The sequence below is a fragment of the Anguilla rostrata genome, chromosome 15, assembly GCF_018555375.3.
Source record: "Anguilla rostrata isolate EN2019 chromosome 15, ASM1855537v3, whole genome shotgun sequence".
NCBI classification, from domain to species: Eukaryota; Metazoa; Chordata; class Actinopteri; order Anguilliformes; family Anguillidae; genus Anguilla; species Anguilla rostrata.
Window position 1 is genome coordinate 20,426,542 of NC_057947.1, and position 22,046 is coordinate 20,448,587.

The following is a 22,046-nucleotide window of genomic DNA, read 5'->3' on the forward strand; positions in this document are numbered from 1 at the left end:
CTTTCCACTCACTTTGTGTCTGAGCACATGCATGTTTGTATGCATGTGGGAGGTGTGTGTGTGCATCTGTGTGTGTCTGTGTCTGTGCATGCCCGTATGCATGTCTGTGCATAAGTCTGTATGAATGTCTGTGTGTGCATTAATGCGTGTGTTTGTGCATGTGCATACTTTTATCAAACAGAAAAATGCATCTGACATACTGTTGTTGTGTCTGAATCAGGGGATCTGGGTGCCAGAGGGCGAGAGTGTGAAGATTCCTGTGGCCATTAAGATTCTAAATGAGACCACAGGTCCCAAGGCCAGCGTGGAATTTATGGACGTGAGTAACACAACCTTACACAGTAGCAACACAACATGACTGAAACAGTGACCCTTGCTCTGCTGTGGTAAAACATGCACAGACTATTAATTTCTTTTAAAAAAAATCATAATACTGTTTGTTAGCTTGGAGTCCCAAAAAATTATACAATGTTATTTATATGCACATGCGTTTCTGACATTGTGGCATGTGTGCACAGGGGTATATGTCTGTGTGTGTGTGTGTGCGCATGTGTTGTGGACAGGTGACAGCCCTAGGCAGACCCATAGGCAGCTGGGTAAGAGCACCTAGTTTGAATGTAAAACAGATTTGAGAGCTAATGAGACACAAGGGACTCACACCACTGTGCCACTAAGATGAGCATGCCAGCTGCAAGGGTTGATGGGATATCACCCTATGCTGCACATTTACTTTTTACAGTTTTTCTAGATATCTCAGTTTGTTACAAATTATGAGTATGAGAGAGCTCTCCTTAATGGTGTAGCCATACACGCACACTAACAAGCAATATGAAGTAATATGAATATTAAATACACAAAATTAATAGTTAATGAATATTCATAAAGAGGTGAACCCCCTCACAACCGGTATTAGCAGTAGGCACTTCCGTTTTAATATTCATGATTTGCATCTGATTGGAACATTTAAGCTGTAACGGAAGAGAAAACGGGGCTGAATATTTGTAAAGAGTATTGGTTCCTAAATTGGGTGAAGGGCAGTCTTGTAAAAGAAAAAGAAAAAAAACTCTTAAAATACTTTATTTCCTGTAAAACAGATTTAAATGCCCTGGCATTTAATTGCTTACAATGCATGAAAGGCCTGGTATTTGTTGGAGAGTGGCATCTATTGGTGGTTCTCACTTTATCTGGTTAGGTAAACTTCATTCTAAAACTAGCCGACTCTTATCAAAACTGTCAGCACAGTCGTGCAAGACATTTTATATTGGTTGATCAATGTGATAAGCAGGATGGAAAATGTATTTTCAAGTACATTGCTTGACAAAAGGTATTTATCCACACTTTCTGGTAGCAACAAGCTTGTATATCTTTTTATTTGTTCAGGCAGCCTGTGGAACGTTTATGCATTTTTTTCCTATCATTTACGCACTCTATTGGGGTCTGTTCCAAAGTGCCTTCCTGCTGCTGCACTCTGATTTTCCAAATAAGATGTTACTTATTTAAATCAGATAATATCACCTGTAATGTTTGTTAGCTAGCTATCTCCCACTGCAGTGGGACATTGATGAACAGCTTCCCGCTTCCAGGGAGAAGTATATTATTGGAGATGACTGTTATATTATTGGAGACTATCTAAAATAGACTTTTGTTATTGACTCAAAGTCCAATGAAAGTTTTCCAATCTATTTCCGATCTATTTGATGTGTATATGTCTACAATATACATACACATAAAATTGTAGACATGCTTTCATGTTGGCTACTTTTGAATTGAATAATCACTCCAACCCAGGCTATAATGGATGTTGAAACTGGTGCCAAAAGCGAAAAGTTTACCACTTTGAGAAAAGTTTGCACCCCCCCCCCCCCCCCAGGAGGCTCTGATCATGGCCACCATGGAGCACCCCCACCTGGTGAGGCTGCTGGGCGTGTGCCTCAGCCCCACCCTGCAGCTGGTGTCCCAGCTCATGCCCCACGGCTGCCTGCTCGACTATGTCCACGAGCACAAGGACAACATCGGCTCCCAGCTTCTGCTCAACTGGTGTGTGCAGATCGCCAAGGTGAGGAAGACTCCGCCCACACTGGGGTCACCTGACACAGGGAGAGCAGGGGGGTGCACACACATGCATATTTTCATTACTCTGAAACAGAGGTAGCTGCAGAATTAAGTTTTAAGGTTCTGTTTTGTCTCTGAATCTTGGTGTATCGGATAGATGATATTCATGCTGGGATGAAGGATAGTCTTTCACCTTTCCCTTGCTCCTGAACCGACTCTTACTCATTCCCATGAGTATTCGGACACGGCAGATGCTTTAATTGAAACGCAGAAAGATATAAAGGGTTTATTGCATGTGGCAGCCTTGTGATCCGCAAAGATGTGGTGCTTTTCCAGATGGCCCAGGGAACACAGAGTCACTGATATAATAGAATAATGTATCAGTCCCCTTTGAATGAACCATAATCGCAATTCTGAATTATAGCTTTTTTCCATTGTGCTAGAAGGTCGAAACAGAGACTGAACCGGTTCAAGACTACTCTCCCGTTTGATTGTAAATTCACAGCCAGTTCCAACAAATGCTATTGGGCGGGGTAGATAAGAGAGAATGTATGGCAGAGGCTTATGCAGTGATGATGGGGACTGATGGGGAAAGTGGCTCTGAGCCACAGGAAGAATAGACTGGTGCTTACTTCAGGGATTTAATTTTCTTTCGTCTGTGAGATGAAAATATTGGCCCTACATGCAGATTATTTGGGAGAATCTTGGTTTTGGTGGCAGTGTTCTTCAAAGATATTCAGACTTAACAGTTATGGATTGAATAGTGACAGGAGTACACATTCACACACTCACATGCACGTGCATGCATGCTCGAATACACGTGAATGCACACACACACACACACACACACGGTGGCCATTGTTAAAACTACAGTCAACGGCTGTGAGATCCATTCTGGGCCAAACTCATGACAGTTATATACCCTGCGATCAGAATCTGCTGATGCTTATGTGAACTGAACTGTTTCCCAAATACATTTCCCTGTCACCGTGTCGTCTCAGTGTCACACTGGCCCTGCCCTAAAGCACTCTGCTCCAATCAGGCACAGCTCAAGGGGGGGATGTGGGGTAAACTCTCCATGTCATGGGGGAAGTGGAGTGTCTCATTACATGGCTGGTTCATTTAAGGGTGATTATTTTATCCCCTGGCCTTTTCTTTCTATGTTATTTTTACAGTTAAGGGAGAGAGAGGCAATTCACAGACACTTTGTATGTGTGCGTGTGTGTGTGTGAGGGAGAGTGTGTGTGTCCGTGCCTTTGTGTGTGTTGCCTCATAGCACCTGAGTGGTCGTCTGCTAATTGATTAGTTGGTAGTGGGAGAGGAGCAGTGCCTCTTCATCACTGAGTGGACAGGGGCAGTAGTCTAATAGCAGTCATTAATCAAGCTCCCACTGCCTGGAGTGGAGGGTAGTGGCTGGCAACAGGCTCCTCCCACCTGACACACTGTGGCACCCCGCAAGCTCCATGCATTCCATCACTGTGAGGTGAAAGGGTTACAGAGAGTTGGGATCACAGTACACCAAGTGCCATGGCAGGGAATCGAGGCCCCCGGTCACATGGGGGATTTTTATGTGGGCTGAGATTCAGCTTCCCTATGGAGCACACAACACAGCCTCCCCCAAAGTCAAAACTTTTTTGTAAAAAGTTTTTGTATTTCTAACAGGCAGGGACAAGTGCACTTTTTTTTCTTTTTTTTTTTTACATGTTGATGTTGCATGCAGTATATTATGCTAGAGTTAAAGTGGCCTGAACTATGCAGTCATTGTGAAGCCTTCTTTATAGGGCTGCACAGTTGCACTCAAACATTGCTGAAATCCATACCCATAACTTTAAAATAAAATAAAAAAAGAATGATCAAATTGTTGGACTCTTAGAGTGAAGATACCTGGCCATAGCTGAGTGCTCTTATGATGTACGCTGCCCCGTTTCGTTTGTGTTTGAGGAAACAACAGTCACGGTGATTGACAGTCCATGCAAACACTGTGACGATTGGCAGTCTGTGCGTAGGCCTCCTGAAATCAGCCCCATGACGTGACGGGAATTAGCAGGAGGTTTGTTCAATTACCCTTCACTGCCAAGCAAAGAGGCCTTATCTCAGTCTATGCTACTCAGGGTTCATTCCTCTCGTTAACAGACCATTGCAGAATTGAATAGTTAATGGAATAATTCCTGTTGGGACCTGTTTTAATGAGCAAATTAATCAATTAATTATGCATGCCGACAAGGTGGGAATTTTAATAATCTGTGAGAACATCAAAAACATAGCTAAAGAGCTAAACTTGCCTGGGTGCAGCGCAGTGAGCTAAATGCAGCCTGGGAACAGAACAGTGAGTTAAATTTGGTCTGGGTACAGAACAGTGAGTTAAATTTGACCTGGGAACAGAACAGTGAGTTAAATTTGACCTGGGAACAGAACAGTGAGTTAAATTTGACCTGGGAACAGAACAGTGAGTTAAATTTGGTCTGGGTACAGAACAGTGAGTTAAATTTAGCCTGAGTTACAGCACAGCGAATATAATGAGATTATACTGGTCTGGGTGCAGCACAGCACAGCACTGTGATGCCAGTTAGCTAGAACTCAAACAAAACATTGGGTTCCTGGTTATGCTCTCAACGTTTTTTTGTGGAGGTAAGCAAGCAGCAAGACTTTAAAACTAGGGTTTTAAATTAATTGGTAAAACATATCCCATCACAGGACACTAAAATGGAGGAAGGATTGCATATGAACATAGGGTGGTGGATACAATATGGCTGACACCAAGGCCATATGATTTGCCAGTTATAATTCACTGCAATGTTGCACAAGAAGTTGAAATCTGCTTTCATTGAAGAGTAAGTTCAGGTAAAGTACCCTTTCACTGTAGCTCTCCATGAGCTGTAGATTACATCCAAAGAAACTACACTCAGCACTGCTGCATTAAAAAAAAAAAAGAGTTCTTAACTTATGAGCACAGGGAGTGACAACCAAAAAAAAATGTGCATGAAATTGGGGTGGGCCAAATGCACAGTACTGACCAAGATTAATTTTCAGGCTCACATTATGACAGTCAAAAAGTGAAAAACATTCACTCATTGATTTTAGAAGAGCTTTTTTAAAACTTTGTTTCCCGTCGGAAACCACTTTAAATATAATACTTTAAATATTTTAAATCCCAACGTGGCACATTGTTTTGTAGTACACCTACATGCATGTTAACATGCTGAACATTCCTAGATGTTTGACTGAAAGTTTTATAGCTGTAGGACATTACAGGCTCTGCTGCAGGGCAAAAGAAGGTTTCAAACAGAGAGCCCTCACATAGTGGCTAAGTCATTGATTTCTCAGCCTTCATCACAGCTGTAGGTTAGAATTTGCCCCTGTTTGCTGTCAGCCAGTTAAAGCTAAATCTCAAGTGATGGGGGCTGGCTTAAAGCGATAAGCCCCCAACCATTTTCAATTACCCACAGAGATCATCCCTGTAATAGAGGCTCCAGGAGGTATTACATTATTACTCCATTTTATTTTGGGGGCAAATATTGGCATTGAATAGTTGGATTTGATTGGATTGATTAACGGCAGGGAGGTGGGGCTGAGGAGCTTTCAGGCTAATTTTCCTATTGAGTGGATGGATTGCCTTGAAGGAACCCCACTGCTGAAGTACCCCTTTACAGTGTAAAACATGGTGTTGGGAAGGTGATGGCTTTGGCTTTGGGCCTGTTTGATGCATCTGGACCTGTACATGGAGCCAATGAGTGAGTCCGCAATGTATTCCATCCTCTACCAAAGCGACATGGTGCAAAATGTATTGATCAGCTAATGGCTTATTGAGATGGGTGGGAAGGACCTGGAACAAGTGAAACAATTCTATAAGGATGAGTGGTTCAGAATTCCTACAAGGCAATGTGAGAGACAGATCAACATATTCAGGATACGTGCAGTTAACATTATTGCTGCTAAAGGAGATTTTACCAGTTACCAAGCTAGGAGGGGCAGCTTTTCCTGCAGGGATATTAAATGTCTGATTATATTTTTATTGAGTTGATAATGGAAAAAGTTGTAACATTTTGTGTTATTTTTTTCTGTATCACATTGTGCTTTATCTATACTAGGATATTATGATGATGTGATGGAAAAGAAGAAGATAAATGGGGAGGCACTTTTCTACAGCATTGTATATTTTATTAAATATTGCAATGGTTTTCACATCAGAATGACATTGTACAGGTACACTTCAATAGATCTGCAGATCCAGATGCTGTGAATATATAACAATGGTGGCTGTGGTCCATGCAAATTGCTCCCTGGGAACGGTGGTGACTAATGACAAGCAGCATGTCCCACTTGAATTTCCCTGACATTCAGATTGGGAGAAGACAGCCTGGGGGTATCCACATGCACACTTAAACACACACGCACACACACACTTATTATGCATGCACATACAAAAAACACAGACACGCATGCATACAAGAATGCGTGCGTGCACACACAAGAACATTTAAAAGTAGTGTATACAGTAAGTGTCCATGCTTAATCTCTAGAGTGTTTAAGTACAGGGAAAGCTTCTACATGTGACAGGCTTACTGAATGATAACTACAGTGAGAGGAATCTGTAGCCACCAGGACTGGATTCACTGTTACAGGCCTGCTGTGAAGTGTGAGATAAACTTATCTGTCTGGCATAATTCAGACCCTCCCGCTCTGATCTGGTTTCTGCTGCTTGCTGATTTTCTCCGCTTAACCTCTTTGTGCTTGTAAAGGTTAAGCAAAAAGGATATTTCATTTCTATTGACATATGAAATGTATGTCACACCCTTCAGTCACTGTTGTCATCTTTCTTTCTTTCACATATAGTAGCTGTGCCAAGAATATCCCTTTCAGGGAATAATAAAACATCTATCTGTCGGTCTCTCTGTGGCTGGGTGTCATGTATCTGTCCATCTGTATGTCTGCATATCTTCCATCCTCCCTGCCTGTGAATCATGCAGTCCTGGCAGATGGGGCTGCACAGTGGCTGCTCTGAGGATAAGCTGACTCCTTTAAACACGTACTATGTGCCAGCGGGTAACAGCTCTCATCACAGCATCCTCCTGTATCGTTTATAATCCACCAGGTCAAAGGTTATTCTTCCACTTATTAAAAAAAAAAGTGTGTGTCTGTCTTCTGTTACATACACTGCTACTTCTGACAGAATTCAGTGTCTCGGTGTATCCAGGCGTTACACTTGGGTTTAGTCTCTTGCAGCATCCCAGTGACTACAGTAATGCAGTGATCATGGAGCTAGGCTTGTAACTCAGAGGTTGCAGGATCAAATTCCAGGTGGGCACTGCCGCTGTATCCTTCATAATGTACTTAATCTGAATTGCTTCACAGTCTGGGCTGAATTGCTCTTGATGCCAGCTAAATTAATGATGGTAAGTGGCTAAATCACACCCTGATGGCATGCCGAAAGAATGTGCCTTTCATGCCCAATCGGAGATCAAAGATATGTTTTCATTGATGCTGTACCACCCCCTACCCTTGTTCCAGGAATACCATCAGTTTTGGCCTGTGCCATTAATTAGAGAAAGTGGTTTTATAATTCATGTATTCTACATTCAAAGCTCATTGGGAATAATCTTCCATTATGTGCTCATTGTTCTTGTAGTGCCATTTGTGGCTGGTATGGGGCTCCAGTAGATAGTGATCACTTGAATATTATGGGCTTCCTCTATGTCCTTTGACAGGTTCATTCTGCAGGAATCAACATTCACTAATTTGCTATGATTGTAGATCCTCTAACTCCGCTCAATAAGATCAGATTACTTTGTTGTTGCCTTCATCTCAAGCACGGGACAATGGTGCAGTTATAAGCATCAGGGTGAAAAAATAGGACTATTAAAGAGCAGTGGAAACAGACAGTGCTCCGCTCCGCTCTTTTTGTAAAAAAGTGATCATTGTTTACATGTGAAATGAAGGCAGCAACAGTTATGATAGCAATTCAGTAACAGTCTTTCGCACTGATATCAGCAAGCATTTGAGACCGTTGGGAGTTCAACACCGAACTGAGGGAGTGGGGAATTGGGGAGATCAAACACGACTGAGCAGGATACTTTAAGAACCACCTAGGGCGGAAAAACCCCCAAGTCTCGTTAGAGACAAAAGGATAGGGAAAAAAGAATAAACAAAAACAAAACCAACTCATATGTGAGACGATCCCAAAGAAAAAGCTTTAATGCCCCAAGTATAGGGTGAAGAACCAAGGCTCAAGGAGTACTGAATGTACTAAAACAAAACAGTCTGAAAAGAATGGTGAACGTGAGAACGTAAGAAAACAGCCCTCGCACAGAGCACTGTCAAAAGAACCACGAGAGGATAGGAGAAATGAGTAAAGATAGTAGTGCTAACTTTGTAGCCCACAATCCAATAACCTCAACATTCAGTTCCGCAGTAACCCTTTGCGTAAATCAAAGGACGCAGAAGAGGAACTGATCTAGTACTGAACAAGTAACTAAACCTCTTACCAAAACAGACCAAGTTACCGGCTTTCGAGTAACGCAAGTTGACACGAAAGCAAAGCTTATCGGTTTGCTAGGGGTTTAAATAGAACGCCAACAGGTGGAAATCGTAAAAAGAGATTTGCACGCGTATAATTCAATCAAGGAAATTAAGAAAACTAAAAGGCCGTAATAACTGAAGAAAATGCGTATGTACAAACCAATGGCCGTAATAACTGAAGAAAAGGCGCATTCATAAACCAATGGCCGTAATAAACAAAAGAATGACGTAGGATGGAAAAGAAATGGTTTTAACACCCAAAACCATGACACAAGCCTGACGTTGCTGGATGCTCTCTAAACAGTAAAAATAATTATGAACTTAGATGTGCTGAGTGGCCTGTTATCATCATAAAACACTCTTTTGCCCTTCTTTTATGTTTTCATATCAAGTGATAAAAGCCTGGATTCAATCAACATTTGTCCTTAAGTTTGACTTACAAATAAATGCAAGCATTTGTTTTTGTCTTCACACACACAGCTTATCGAGCCAATTTTGGTGATTGATGAACACGCTAAAATGTGCTTGTGAATTTAAAAAATGGTTGTCAAAGCTTAGGACAAATGTTGATTGAATTCAGGCCAATATTATGGAGATGATGTCTACAAAAGGATGCCTGAGCAGTTGTAATGAACTCTGTGGCCTGCATAACTCCCAGAAAAGGCTCCCCTGTTGTTGTGGCTATAGCCTGAAAATGCTGGGGTTTTTTTTCTCTTTTTTTTTTGGTAAAAACTCACTGATCTCTCTCTTTCTGAACATTTTATCCAGCCTGTGTCCTTCAAGACTATCACATCTTCCCCAGAGCCCTGCTGGGTAAACTGAGCAATTTTCAGTAATGTCATAATGTCATCCCTTACTCAAAGTCACTCTTCCCCAGCCTGTGGCTTCTTTGTGATCCATTTACTGTGGTTTGTAACAATTCAGGCTCTCCAGCTAATTGGCCTGACATCTTTCATGCAAAAATCAGAACAAGGTGTCACATAAGAGCTATGCCAACATGCATGCCAGATGTGAATGAAATATTCATGACTGTGGCCATGTTCTGCAAACACTTTGGGCTTGAGCTTCTATTGTATTGTATTGTACTGTATTGTATGGATGTAACCGCATGCCAATTCCATAAATTCCATCTTCCTGAGTGTCAGAGCATGTCAAACGTGTCTGATGCAGTATATTCTGTTGGAGTATAACTACAAAAGTAATCCTTCTCTGAGTAATTTCAGTGGTGACCATCCCCCAAAAATAAGATGAGCCAGGGCACAGAGAGCTTTACACTAAATGCATTTAATGAACAGGGTTGACTGACGTACTTAACTGAAAATTTTTTTGAGCTTGCCGTACTTTTTCAGGTTAGTCACTGTTCACGTTACCGGGGTAATGACCCCTTTGGTGTTCACTTATGTTTGTCCTGGCTATTGAGCGTCAATCTATTCTTCTTTACAATAGCTGAGATGAAGAACATCAAGTGTTACTTTTTATGCTGCTATATTCTGAGTATATCAGTCTATATACTGTATGTGATATGCTCAGAGTGCAGTACTCATGTAGCAACTATTCAAAATCACAGATGACTTTCAATGGACCAGCTTTATACTTCAGCCTGGCCTGAGGCCCTGTACATGGACGAGGCCTAGATTTCTGTGTCGTAGCTTTGGTCTCCCTTCATCTCCACCTGTGAGGAGAGAGGAACTGGAGAGTGATTGCTCCTGAGGATGAGAAGAGAGAGAATGACATGCATGTCACACAGAACGGAGAAGAAATGGGAAATGTGAAGAAAATGATCTTTACTCTTTTAAAATATCATCCACCTCCTCCTCCATACCACAGAAATTATTGACATTTACTCATGGAAATTCCAAGCCAGGTAACATTTGAGCACCTCGGCTGTGACATTTTTAAGGAGTCAATGGGAAGGGGTACTGAAGCGCACTCAATCCCCCCCCCCCCCCCCCCCCACCCCCAGCCCATCTGCAATCATGAGTCAGTCGCCGATAACCGCAACGTCACTGGGAAATGTCAGATCTACATGAGAGGGACTCGGACGAAGAAGCTCTCCCCTTTGCTCGTCCACCCACCTGTCTGGCATAATGGGAGCTTTGTGCGCTCTTTGCTGCTTGCCTTAATGGTTTTATTATGTGTTGTGATATCCTCATTATGTGAGATGAGAGCGCGTTAGCAGAAGGTTGTGAGCTTTCCCTACTGCGGAGCATCTGCGCAATAAAGGGCAATAATGCACAGCTGTTCTCTGCTCATTACAGCAATATGTACGTGCGTAGGTGCTCATACGCATGACGCGTATGTACAGTCGTCTCCAAATGTATTTAATTCCACAATGCAATTATCAATTAAGAAACTGTGTTTTTTTTTTTTTTTTAACAACTGAAAATATGAATAATTTTAATACGAGGTAGGAGTGCAGGAGAACTCTCTTCCCTGGGGTACGTAAGCGATGTGCAGGTCGATGGCATCAGCAGATCCTCTAGTTGTAATTACAGCAGCTTACCGGAAAGAGGCCTCCACGCCTCTAAGTTTGTGACTTTCACGGCGCGTTAGTGCGTGCTGTTATGTGCACGCGGCTCAAACGAGGCGCTAATTGATTGGTTCCCGTAGTAAAGTTGCTGAAGTGCGCGGCGGAGGAAGGGAACGGGAGCTTGACCCCGGCGGCATGGCTGTGTGAAATGAGCTGCTGCTGGCTCGGAGATGATTGCTCTCCAGAGTCTGAGCACAAATACTGCCTCTGCAGCAGGACTGCTGGGAGACGTTAACTTAACAAACACTGGACCACCGCCAAGGGCCATAAAAGAGAAAGTAGTTGCATATCAGCAATCACCATTATACACTAGCAGTTTAAACTACAGACTGCTATACAAAGGTTACCAATGACTGGACTGTACAATGCATTGCAGGTCTACTGGGGTAAAAGAATATGCAGTCGTTATTATTGGTAAAGCAAAGCCAGGTTCAATGGCACATCAGTTCCATGGCCCTTGCGGTATTGATTTGTTAATATGCTTACCACCGTACATCCATCGGAACATGTACCCCAGTCCTTATCCCATAGGTCCTCATCTTGTTTTGTTAAGTGCCCTGTTCAAATAACAGAGCACACATCAATCACAAGTTTGAGAGGGTTGAGTGACCCTCCAGTTTAACTCGGTGTGTCTTTTAATCCTTTTTTTTACACCATGATTACAAGGTGTTCTCCTTTGGGTGTATTTAACATGTGTGGATGAAACCAGGCACACACTCCAACAATCCAAACCCTTTGCATGCTATCAGTGTACACTGGCTCCAAAAAGCACAGTTTTAATTTACAAATAGGAAATATTAAACTTTAATTATTCCACTTCCAAATAGTGTGATTATGGCTGCGCTTGTGATAATGATAATTATGCTTTTATATTACCGTTAAATGTTCTATAAACTAAAGAGCGTTTAACGTCCTAATTTTTCTTGTTTTTATCATGGTGTGATTATTGCGCTCCCCAAAGAGCATTTTTATGCAGAATCCTCAAACTGCTGCCAAGCCTCCTCCAGCTGGTCCTGTATTATTATGGTGTACAGGGGCAGCAGGCATAGTGGTTAAGGCTTATGACCCAGGGGGTTATGGGTCCAAAGATAATGTAGGACAGGGTTGATATTCTCTGAGTGTGCCAGTGTACCCCAAGAGTGTTGGTAATGAAGTGACAGGCACAGTTGGGTCGACAGGAACTCACTTTGGAGGAGAAAGGTGCACCTGAAACTAATGGGCCCTTCTGACCTCTTGCCCCAAGACTGGAACACCCCACCGCACAAAGTCTTACCCCTGCATTCTACCTGGTGCCTTTTCTTGGTATGGGCCCACAGCTGTTGTAGGGGAAAAGGTCACACAACTGAAAGAGAGAAAACGGTTGTCCACAATTCCCAGCATCCTCTGCTGCAGCCAGGCTGTGGTCAGCAAGATCACAGTTGGCATGAGGGATCTTGCAAACAGCAGCTGTTCAGCTTGTCGGGTCCTTGTTTGTGAAATGAGGTAGAGGTCAGGTCAGTCTGACTTCCTTTATTCCCATGGGGGGAATGTGAGGTAATCAGTACTTGTATCAGTGTTTCTGCATAAGGGAGTGTTTACTAGCTCAATCTGATGTGTGATAGCAAGTGTCTGCCTGTGAAGCTGTTGTGTGATGTAATTGCATATGATAGTGGCTTAGCTGCCAAGGACTGTGATGAAGCTGATACACTCTATGCTGGTCTCTCTTTCTCTCTTAAATCAGTTTAACATCATGTACTGGTGTGAAATGAAAACAGTAGATAATGTCAGTACATAACAGAGTAGTAACTTGGGAAAACTCTCTCACTGTTTGAAAATGAGCCCCAGAGATATGTTGTGCTTGACATGGTGAGAGCACCAGTTGGCTGTTAGAAGGTGATCTGTAAATGCTCTTTACACCCTGCTATCTGCTCTCCAGAGATTTCATTTTGGATCAGTGGGAAACATGAGGCTGCTGAATGTGTGTGACTGTGTGTATGTGTGCATGCACATACATGTGTATATGTGCTTGTGTTTCTGTGTTCAGAGTTCAATGAACTTACAGCCACAGTGCTGACCATGTTCAGGGTTCAGTGAGCTCTCAGACACAGTGCTGACTGTGTTCAGGGTTCAGTGAGCTCACAGCCGCAGTGCTGACTGTGTTCAGGGTTCAGTGAGCTCACAGCCGCAGTGCTGACTGTGTTCAGGGTTCAGTGAGCTCACAGCCGCAGTGCTGACTGTGTTCAGGGTTCAGTGAGCTCACAGCCGCAGTGCTGACTGTGTTCAGGGTTCAGTGAGCTCACAGCCGCAATGCTGACTGTGTTCAGGGTTCAGTGAGCTCACAGCCGCAATGCTGACTGTGTTCAGGGTTCAGTGAGCTCTCAGACACCGTGCTGACCGTGTTCAGGGTTCAGTGAGCTCTCTGACACAGTGCTGACCGTGTTCAGGGTTCAGTGAGCTCTCAGACACAGTGCTGACCGTGTTCAGGGTTCAGTGAGCTCTCAGACACAGTGCTGACCGTGTTCAGGGTTCAGTGAGCTCTCAGACACAGTGCTGACTGTGTTGAGGGTTCAGTGAGCTCACAGCCACAGTGCTGACTGTGTTCAGGGTTCAGTGAGCTCACAGCCGCAGTGCTGACTGTGTTCAGGGTTCAGTGAGCTCAGCCGCAGTGCAGAGCCCTGTCCATGGTGTCTCAATCTGCCAGAGTAGAGAACAACCTGCCAGCAGTAATGTTGTTATTCCATGCTGTCTATGTAATGTCACCAGACTGTCACTCACATCTTCCTCTAATCTGGTGTATGTGTGTGTGTGTATGCATGCTTTGTGTTTGTATGTTTTGTACATGTCTTCCAGCTTCTGTCTAGGTGATTGTGACTAATTGTGTAATTTGTTTTTCTTTATGTGTGCGCGTGTGCGTGATTGTGATTTTTTCCTCTCTGCGCTGTCTCTCTGTAGTCCCAGCATGTTTCCCTGAGGCGGTATAAGTGAAGATGACTTGGACCTGTCACTCAACCACCTGTCACAGCAAGCAGAGGGTAGAAGGAGGGGGAGGAAGAGGGAGAGGGAGAGGGAGGAGGTGGGAGAGAGGGAGAGAGGGATATGAACATAAGTCTCTCATTCACAGGCTGTGCCTCCATAACTCATCAATCACACATGTATGCACACAGACACACACGCACACACACGCACACACACACATACACACACACACGCGTGCGCATGCATGTGTACATGGATATGCCTTCTCGTTTCTCAGTGAGGAGGGGTTGGTGGGAGCGGGCTGTTGTTAATGTGTGATAGCTAATGTGTGCTGGAAGCCCAGAGTCCTCACAGAGGAAATGGGTTGGGTGCGTGGCAGCCACAGCCCAAACGGACACGCTCCACTGGAGTCCGCGCTTGACCTCGCCGCGCTGTCGTATGCTAATGCAGAGACGCGCGCCGCCGTCGTCCCCGCGCTGCCACCCCGGTGACAGTCTCTCGACAACCGACAGTCTGGCTGGAGCTGCGGACCAGACTCAGCCGTAGTGACAGCCAATGAAACTGGCCCGTTTCTGCGTCAGCTGTCTTCCTTTCCTCAACTGGCTACTGAGAGCAGCCTGTTCACCATCGCTGATCTTTACTTCTTCCCTTCATTTACTAACAGCTTCTCTCTTCAAGCCACAACAGGCTCTCTGCCAGTGCCAGGGCCAAGATAGCAGCAGGCTTGATGGTGAAGGGCTGCTGTAGACTTCAGCAGAGATTATCTTGATGGTATATCAAGTGCTCTTTATGGACCCTGAGCAATCAAAAGCTTCTTTATTAGTAGTAGTTGTATTATACATAACAAGCCAAGAAAACAGTCACTGATATTAATCCTGTTTTATTCAGTTGAGATTTTTTCCTGAAACAACAAAGCATTTGATATTGGTCATTTGGAGACTGCAATTAAAGTGGCCTTTCCCATGTTACTCAATCAACAGTGATTTATTTGGCAGCCAATTTGAATTTGACCTTAAAGTGAATACCCATGCGTAATAGGCACACTTTCTCAGATTTCCTACTTTTGTGATTATAACTGACATACTTCTCATCAAAAGGGCATTTTATGATTGCGCTGTTTATGATTGTGGAAGTAAGTAAGTATACTTCTTTATCTTAGAGCTTAATGAAAACTGTAAATGCAAGAAAAATAAGTGATTGCACGGGGTATGGTTTGCTGTGTGTGTGCAGTATTACCCAAAAAAAGCCGTGCAAGTTACAGAGTATTAATGATAATTGTATTTTTACCGTTTCATCTTTTGAAAAGGTAAATCAAGCAGAAAGCAAACCACTGGGTGGTTTTCCCATTGGCACTTTAAACCAACTCAAAAAAAGAATCATTTAAAAATACAGACAGCATACAGTGCATACAGAATATTGTTTTTAAATATTTATTTTTTCATGTTGCTCTACTGTATGTCAATTTTTTTTTACATCATGCCTGAGTACCAAATAGTACATTATTTAAACGTCAACCTCGTGATATTCCAATATTAGTACTACTGTAATATTGGCTGGCTCCACAAGGCTTTGTGTCAAAAATCAGCTAAAACTCTAGAACTACTCAAAGAATAATTTAGCAGTGAGTCATGATTATTTCTGTAGCTATTGCAATTCTGCATTCTAATCATGTAGAATTAAGAACACTGAAGTACCTTTATAAGTGTAAAGTTCACATTCCTGGAACGGTTGCTGCTTCTTCTTTTTTTCTTAACTGATTTTTATTCTAGTTTGTTTTTTCTCCCTGTTATATTGGAAGTCCTCTCTTCACTGCAACAATCTCCATTATTTCTGAAGAGCACAAAGGTGCTCTCTCTCTCTTCTGAAATGAGTTGAGTTGTGCAGTCATTGCTTCAGAGTAGTGCACTTCATGCACGTTTGTCAAAGCCAGGCTGCAGGTGCCCAATGAAACACAGGAGTCACTCATGGATGAGGAAAACCCCACTGACTGAAAGCCCTCCCTCCTTTAGAAATGATAAAGTCTGGTCAGGATTCAATGCCAGACTGTGGGGCAGGCATTAGCATTGTGAGGATTCAACAGAGGGCTCTGTGGCATATAACACACTAAAATTCCATGTTTTAACAGACATAGCTGCCCTAATACCCACTAGAGATTCATATTTTGAGTGCAGCAACTTAGAAACTGCTGTGAGTTTTTTAAAGCTACATTCTGCTCTTGCTTAGTGTTTTACTCTAAACCAGCTGGCACATGTTTTGTGGTGAGAGTATGGGCTTTAATGTGAATTCCTGTAGAGTGCAGTATTTCATAGTGCTAGGGTGATTGGGGCTTCCTTTTTCCATAGCCCACAGGGGGAGCTAGGATACAGGACGCATCCAGTGTTTCCTCCCCGAGTTACCAAGGTGACCGACGGGGCAGATTCAGAAATCAATAATTTCCCAAACTGCTCAGGGTGATCATACATATTTCAAGGGGCTACGACCTGCCTGGAGTAAACAGAAACATGAGCAGGACTGCTGGCTCATCGAACCCGTGTTCTGAATGCTGAGTGCTGCACCACCCAGACATGGTTCTAGCATCATTCAGCTGGGGGCTTTCATTTAAGGCAAACCGGCCACTGTTTTCTTTTCTTGATTTATTTTATGTACTGGCCCTGTACATTGTACATTCAATTACATATTTACTGTCCAATTGTGCAATGCACTGGTGTGTGTTGTTGCATGTAATAGCCTTTCTGTCATTGGTGACAAGCTAATTTCCCTACTGGGATAGTCTACAATATGTGTTTCTTATGTCATTGTTGCCTCTAAATTTAAAAAGGAACATGTTTGCAGATGCTTCATAGCCACCACCTAGGAGGAGTCCAGGGGAGGATCACAAGGTTAGGTTAAAGGTTGCCTGCAGTGTGGTGCAGTGATTACATAGCCAAGTGCTCAGCTTGCATGACATTACTTTTAACATATGGCTTTGGGCGCTGAAGTTGTGTTTTGAGTAATATTACACCAACTATAATGTGAAATTGATTCATTTTACCACATGCCTTCTTCAGGCAGTCATGCCAACACACATTGTTTATATTAAAAAATATGACTATATAACAGTGTATATGAATAATGAAAAGTGGCCATTTTGTTTCAGATTGCCATTGCTGGCTTTACTTTCTATGTATGCTGTTTCATTGGCCTTGTGACCATCAGGTTTTTGTCCTCGTGCACTAAAGCCATTATAGTACCCATTGCTTCGGTGACATTTGGATAAATAAAGTTTGCTCCTGGCATAGGGGTGAGGCAGTGTGACAGACTTGCACCCCATTGGCCCTGCCTTCCACCATGGGAATCGGGCCATGCATTTGAGTCAGCTGACACATTCAGTTGTCCTCATTTGGTGGCATGCTTACCAATGCCTTTTGTCCCAGGGCCTTCTCTCTGTGCGTGCTTGTTCAATTTTGCTGGCTGCCATCACTTTTTTTCAGGAACAGAATGAAGTATATTAACAGGCTATGTGTAGTATTGATTTAGAGGCAGACAGAGAGCATAAATATTGTGCGGTGTGTGGGCTTCTCAAGTCTCATTGTAATCCATATCTTTATTGATCTTCCGCTCTGTACCCAGTAATGCATTTTAAACACACTTCCCCCTTCCTGTTGTATTGTAATGGTATTGGCAGGGGGCCATGGAGGCACAAAGCAGGGCTGCAAGTGGGAATTCGGCTGAAGGACATGGTTGGGGGGGTTCAGTGGTGGAAAACAGGACTAATTATAAGGAGAAACTCCTTCAGGAGCTACAGGTACTATAGATGAATTTTAAGAAAGAAAGTGTGTTGTGTACAACCTCTCCCCCATAAAAAGGGAAGAAGCCAAACGAGGTGTTTTGACTTCATGTTAATGTTCCTTTATCTTCAAAATAAACTTGAATTTAGAAAAATTCACATCCCAAAAAAAACAAAGGCATTGTTTGTAGAGTATTATCGTAAATCGTTTGTGAAGTGAAACTTAGGAGCTGCCTCAGATCTGGCAGCCTCGCTCGTTCATGACCTCCAAAATTCAGTGTCCTCTGAGGGAGGGGAAAAAAACACTGGAATTAACACTTATTACTGGAGAAGTGTGACTGTCCATCACACCTATAAAGGAGAGCTGTAGGGCAGTGATATTCTGGCACAATGGGTGATGTGTAAAGAACGTCTCCCTCAGATGATAAACGAACCTGCCGACCGATCTCTGTCAGCGCCCTCCGCAGGGTGATTTATCCCCATGCCCGTGAAATGGTCTTGGACAAAACGCATTTTAACAATCTGCTTGACTCAGCCTTTGTCTGCGCACCTTTGATATACACGCACAACTTACCAGGGGCGTCACCGGAACAGTCCTGAGCCAAGCGATGAATCTCCTTCCAGGCAGTGAAAATAAATGGATTGCAGAAATGATTACCTGCCATGGCTCACAGAGTTATACTACACATTGCAGCAGAGTTAAATTCAATTTGACCACTATCATTAGCCCACCAGTCAAGTTCTTTTCGCATAGTGGTCTTGAAATTTTATAAAATTGCAATATGTTCCTTACAGACAAGTTAGAACAAGACATGCTACCTGTTGGTTTAGACCATGTGGACTACTAGCTTTTCAGACATGCACGCACACAAACACACACACCACACACACACACACACATGCATGCATGCACACACACACACACACACGCCAGCACCGAGCAGAGTGAGTTTCACACTCACACACACACACGCATGCACACACACACACACACACACACACACACACACACACACACACACACACACCAGCATGTGTAAAACAGACCAGGTGCACTAAATCACCAGTTATCCAGAAAGTAGAGTACTCAATTTAATATTATCTCCTCCTGTATGACTCCCTACTGTTCAAATTGCTGTTTCTTAGATTAACTTCTGAAAGTGCAAGAAACTGCATCTTTTTCAGTAATGAAAATAGAAACATAAGTCTTGTACACCATGATATTCATGGACAAAGTCTAATCCACAGTGACCACTGTAGGATGGAAGGGGAATGACTCCCAAGAAATAGAAAGGATACTGTCTGTATCGGTATCTGTTCAAGTAACAAAAATATTGGTATCAGATGGAGTTTCCAGCACTTTCAGAAGTTAACTTAAACAACAATTTTTACAACAAAGCAGTTGCATTGCAATGGACTCTAATTCACAGCCTCATGGAATCATGATGTATTGTTATGGTAATGTGGCACGTTGAGGAATTTTGAATGCCCCACCCCACTCCCTCATTGCCGGGATTGAATTTCAAAGAGAACCTGTAGTTGGTGTTTTGATGATACCAAACAAAAGAAACGACTGGTCCGGCAAGCAGAATGAAGACTGTGTAGTCCCCTGGCAGACAGATTGTCTCACCCTCTACAGCTGTTTCAACAGGTGTGCACAATAACAACTGGTTACTTTGTTTTACATGGTTTACCATGATTTCCCCTCTGACTAGATATGCCCAAGTATGAAGAACTAACATGGGCTCATAGCCCGTTAAAGACTCACTTCATGCATGCCCTCGAAAAATACTTTGATTCAAACAACAATATCCAGCAACATACAGCAGCAATTCATCACCAAACAGGAAGTAAACTCAGTTAAATCAAAAGCACATATTGTTTGCTCCCCATTGAAAATCAATGTGCAGGGTGTTGTCTAAGGGGCCTGCATTACTTGGAAAAATCTACATTTGTTAGAGTATGACTGTACTTGTTTTTAATGGTTTCATGGAAAAGCGTTTTTGTGCAGCTAGTCCTACATTAGCTGGAGACTATTATTTGAATTTTCCATCATGTCCATTTTTGGTGAAAACCTTTCAAATTTGCTCTAGCTGAATAAGTGTTTTACATGATGTACATTTACAGGTCTACTGTCCATTATTGAATTCAACAAAATATTCTAGGGGATATGATGGTTATTCTGTGAATGGTATCTTCACATAAAATGGTGCACAGTAAGACATAATGAACATATGCAGTTAAATGCAAAAGTATTGGGACAGTTTGTGTTGTTTTAGGTCTGTACTCCAGCATGTTTGTTTTGAAATAAAACAAGGAATGAGATTAAACTGCAGACTGTCAGTTTTAATTTGAGGGTATAGACCTCCATGTCAGACCGTCAGTGTAGGAATTACAGCCCTTCTTCTCTCTTGTAGATGAGTCACTAGTATCAATGGCCACACCCTAAATTTGAATTTAATAGGGCACCTCGCCCGCCCTATATATACAAAGTGTGTGTGTGTGTGTGCAAGCTAAATTTCACACAAAACCAAGATGGCAACAACAAAGTTTTTACAACATTCTTTTGCCTGTGTATTGGGTGTCCTATAATTGGCTAATTTCAAGATGAGATGTTGCCATTGGCAGATGTAATTAAATGACCAATGGGGAGAATTATCAATAGTGGTACTTGAGCATTTGTGATGATGTAATCGGCTGGAAAAAGAAGGATAAAAAATGTGAAATGACTCAAGTTTGGGACTTTCTGTGGAAACGTCAAGTTGTTTGTGAATTCTGTCTGTTTATATGAGGTGAGAAGGTACAGACCTTAATGTTCTTAAAGTCTGAGAGTCTGTGGCCATTGTGGTTATGTAGGAATCTATGAAAGTGCCAAACTCCCAATGCCATAATAGGTATTAGACATGCCCTGTTAAGGTGTAACTAAGGCCATTCCGATTGTGAGTAAATAATGGACAAATGCCTCATTATAAAGTATTACCTACAGTTTATCATATCTGCAGTCCTCTGCCTGTTGTGACTGTTTTTTGTTGGTGTTACTTACCATGTCAGTTATCATCTAGATTGTAAAAATATACTTTCACCCCCATCCCCCAAAGTAGTTGAACATTGATAAATCACCCTCCTTTTCTGTCGTTGGATGTACCCTTCTATTAAAAGGGGATACAAATGGACACATTATAATAGTTATTTCGGTTCACTGTATAATCTCCTGCACAGAGACCTTCCTTTTCATCTTTCATTAGCTTGTTACTGATGTGTAACACTGAAAGGAACTGATGATGGTGGTGCTGAGTGATGAGCTTTTCTCATGTGATTGGCAGGGCATGATGTACCTGGAGGAGAGGAGGCTGGTGCACAGGGACCTGGCTGCTCGCAACGTGCTGGTCAAGTCCCCCAATCACATTAAGATCACCGACTTCGGACTGGCCCGCCTGCTGGATGCCAATGAAAAGGAGTACAATGCTGATGGGGGCAAGGTCAGAGTGTTGAGGCTTGTCGGGTGGTGCGTGTGCATGTGTGTCTGTGGGATTATGGGATGTTGGGGGAAGTGTCGAGGGTGTGGTGGCATGGAGAGGTGGGTTTTTTCTGGTGTGGGGGGCCAAAATGTACTTGTTTGTCAAATTTTTGACCTGACCTGAGCTAGGGCAGGGTGATATACGACAACAGTAATTGTCAAATGTAATAACGGTCATCCCCACCGTGTGGTTTATTGCCTTGCTTTTAGTTTTTTTCTCTGTATCCCTTTGATGCTGAATTGTGTAATTTGTGTCAGAAAAGCATTCCGTTTAATCTCGAATAACTCTTATTTCTGAATATAGGATCTTTTTTTGTTATGCAGAGGAGATTTAGGACTCCGTTGAAATGACCGACATTAAAACCACGGTTGCATTTGAAAAATATTCATACCTTTTGCTAAGTTCTGCTAACTGTTTCATCACCACCATTAGTAACGCACATGGACCAGCACGAAGGCGTTGCACTGTAGCTGTAATACTTCAGAAACATACCATGGAATAAACTTTATCAATAAAATTTCCACTTCAAACCATACTTCATTCGAGTAATGAAAAGTATGGTTTGGGTGGCGAAAGTGCACTTTCTGGAAATGACAATGTTTATTCCCATGATATTGAGGATGACATACAATTGAGAATGAAGTGAAACAAATTGACGTGAATTGTGTTATTCTAATAGGTTGTGTTTATTGTCCCTTAAATAAAACTC

At 42.6% G+C, this 22,046-nt stretch overlaps 2 protein-coding genes across 4 annotated transcripts in view; both read left to right on the top strand.

The window, feature by feature from the left end:
* The window catches only part of LOC135240620 (myosin light chain 1, skeletal muscle isoform-like), a 465,194-nt gene that overhangs the window by 355,637 nt on the left and 87,511 nt on the right, over positions 1 to 22,046 (top strand). The window lies entirely within an intron of this gene.
* Positions 1 to 22,046, top strand: part of LOC135240762 (receptor tyrosine-protein kinase erbB-4-like) — a 200,883-nt gene that overhangs the window by 163,466 nt on the left and 15,371 nt on the right. For both annotated transcript variants that reach the window (XM_064310666.1, XM_064310667.1), the window contains exons 19-21: positions 221 to 319; positions 1,871 to 2,056; positions 21,143 to 21,298. In XM_064310666.1, coding sequence (XP_064166736.1) covers positions 221 to 319; positions 1,871 to 2,056; positions 21,143 to 21,298 — 441 coding nt within the window. The remainder of the gene's footprint in view (positions 1 to 220; positions 320 to 1,870; positions 2,057 to 21,142; positions 21,299 to 22,046) is intronic.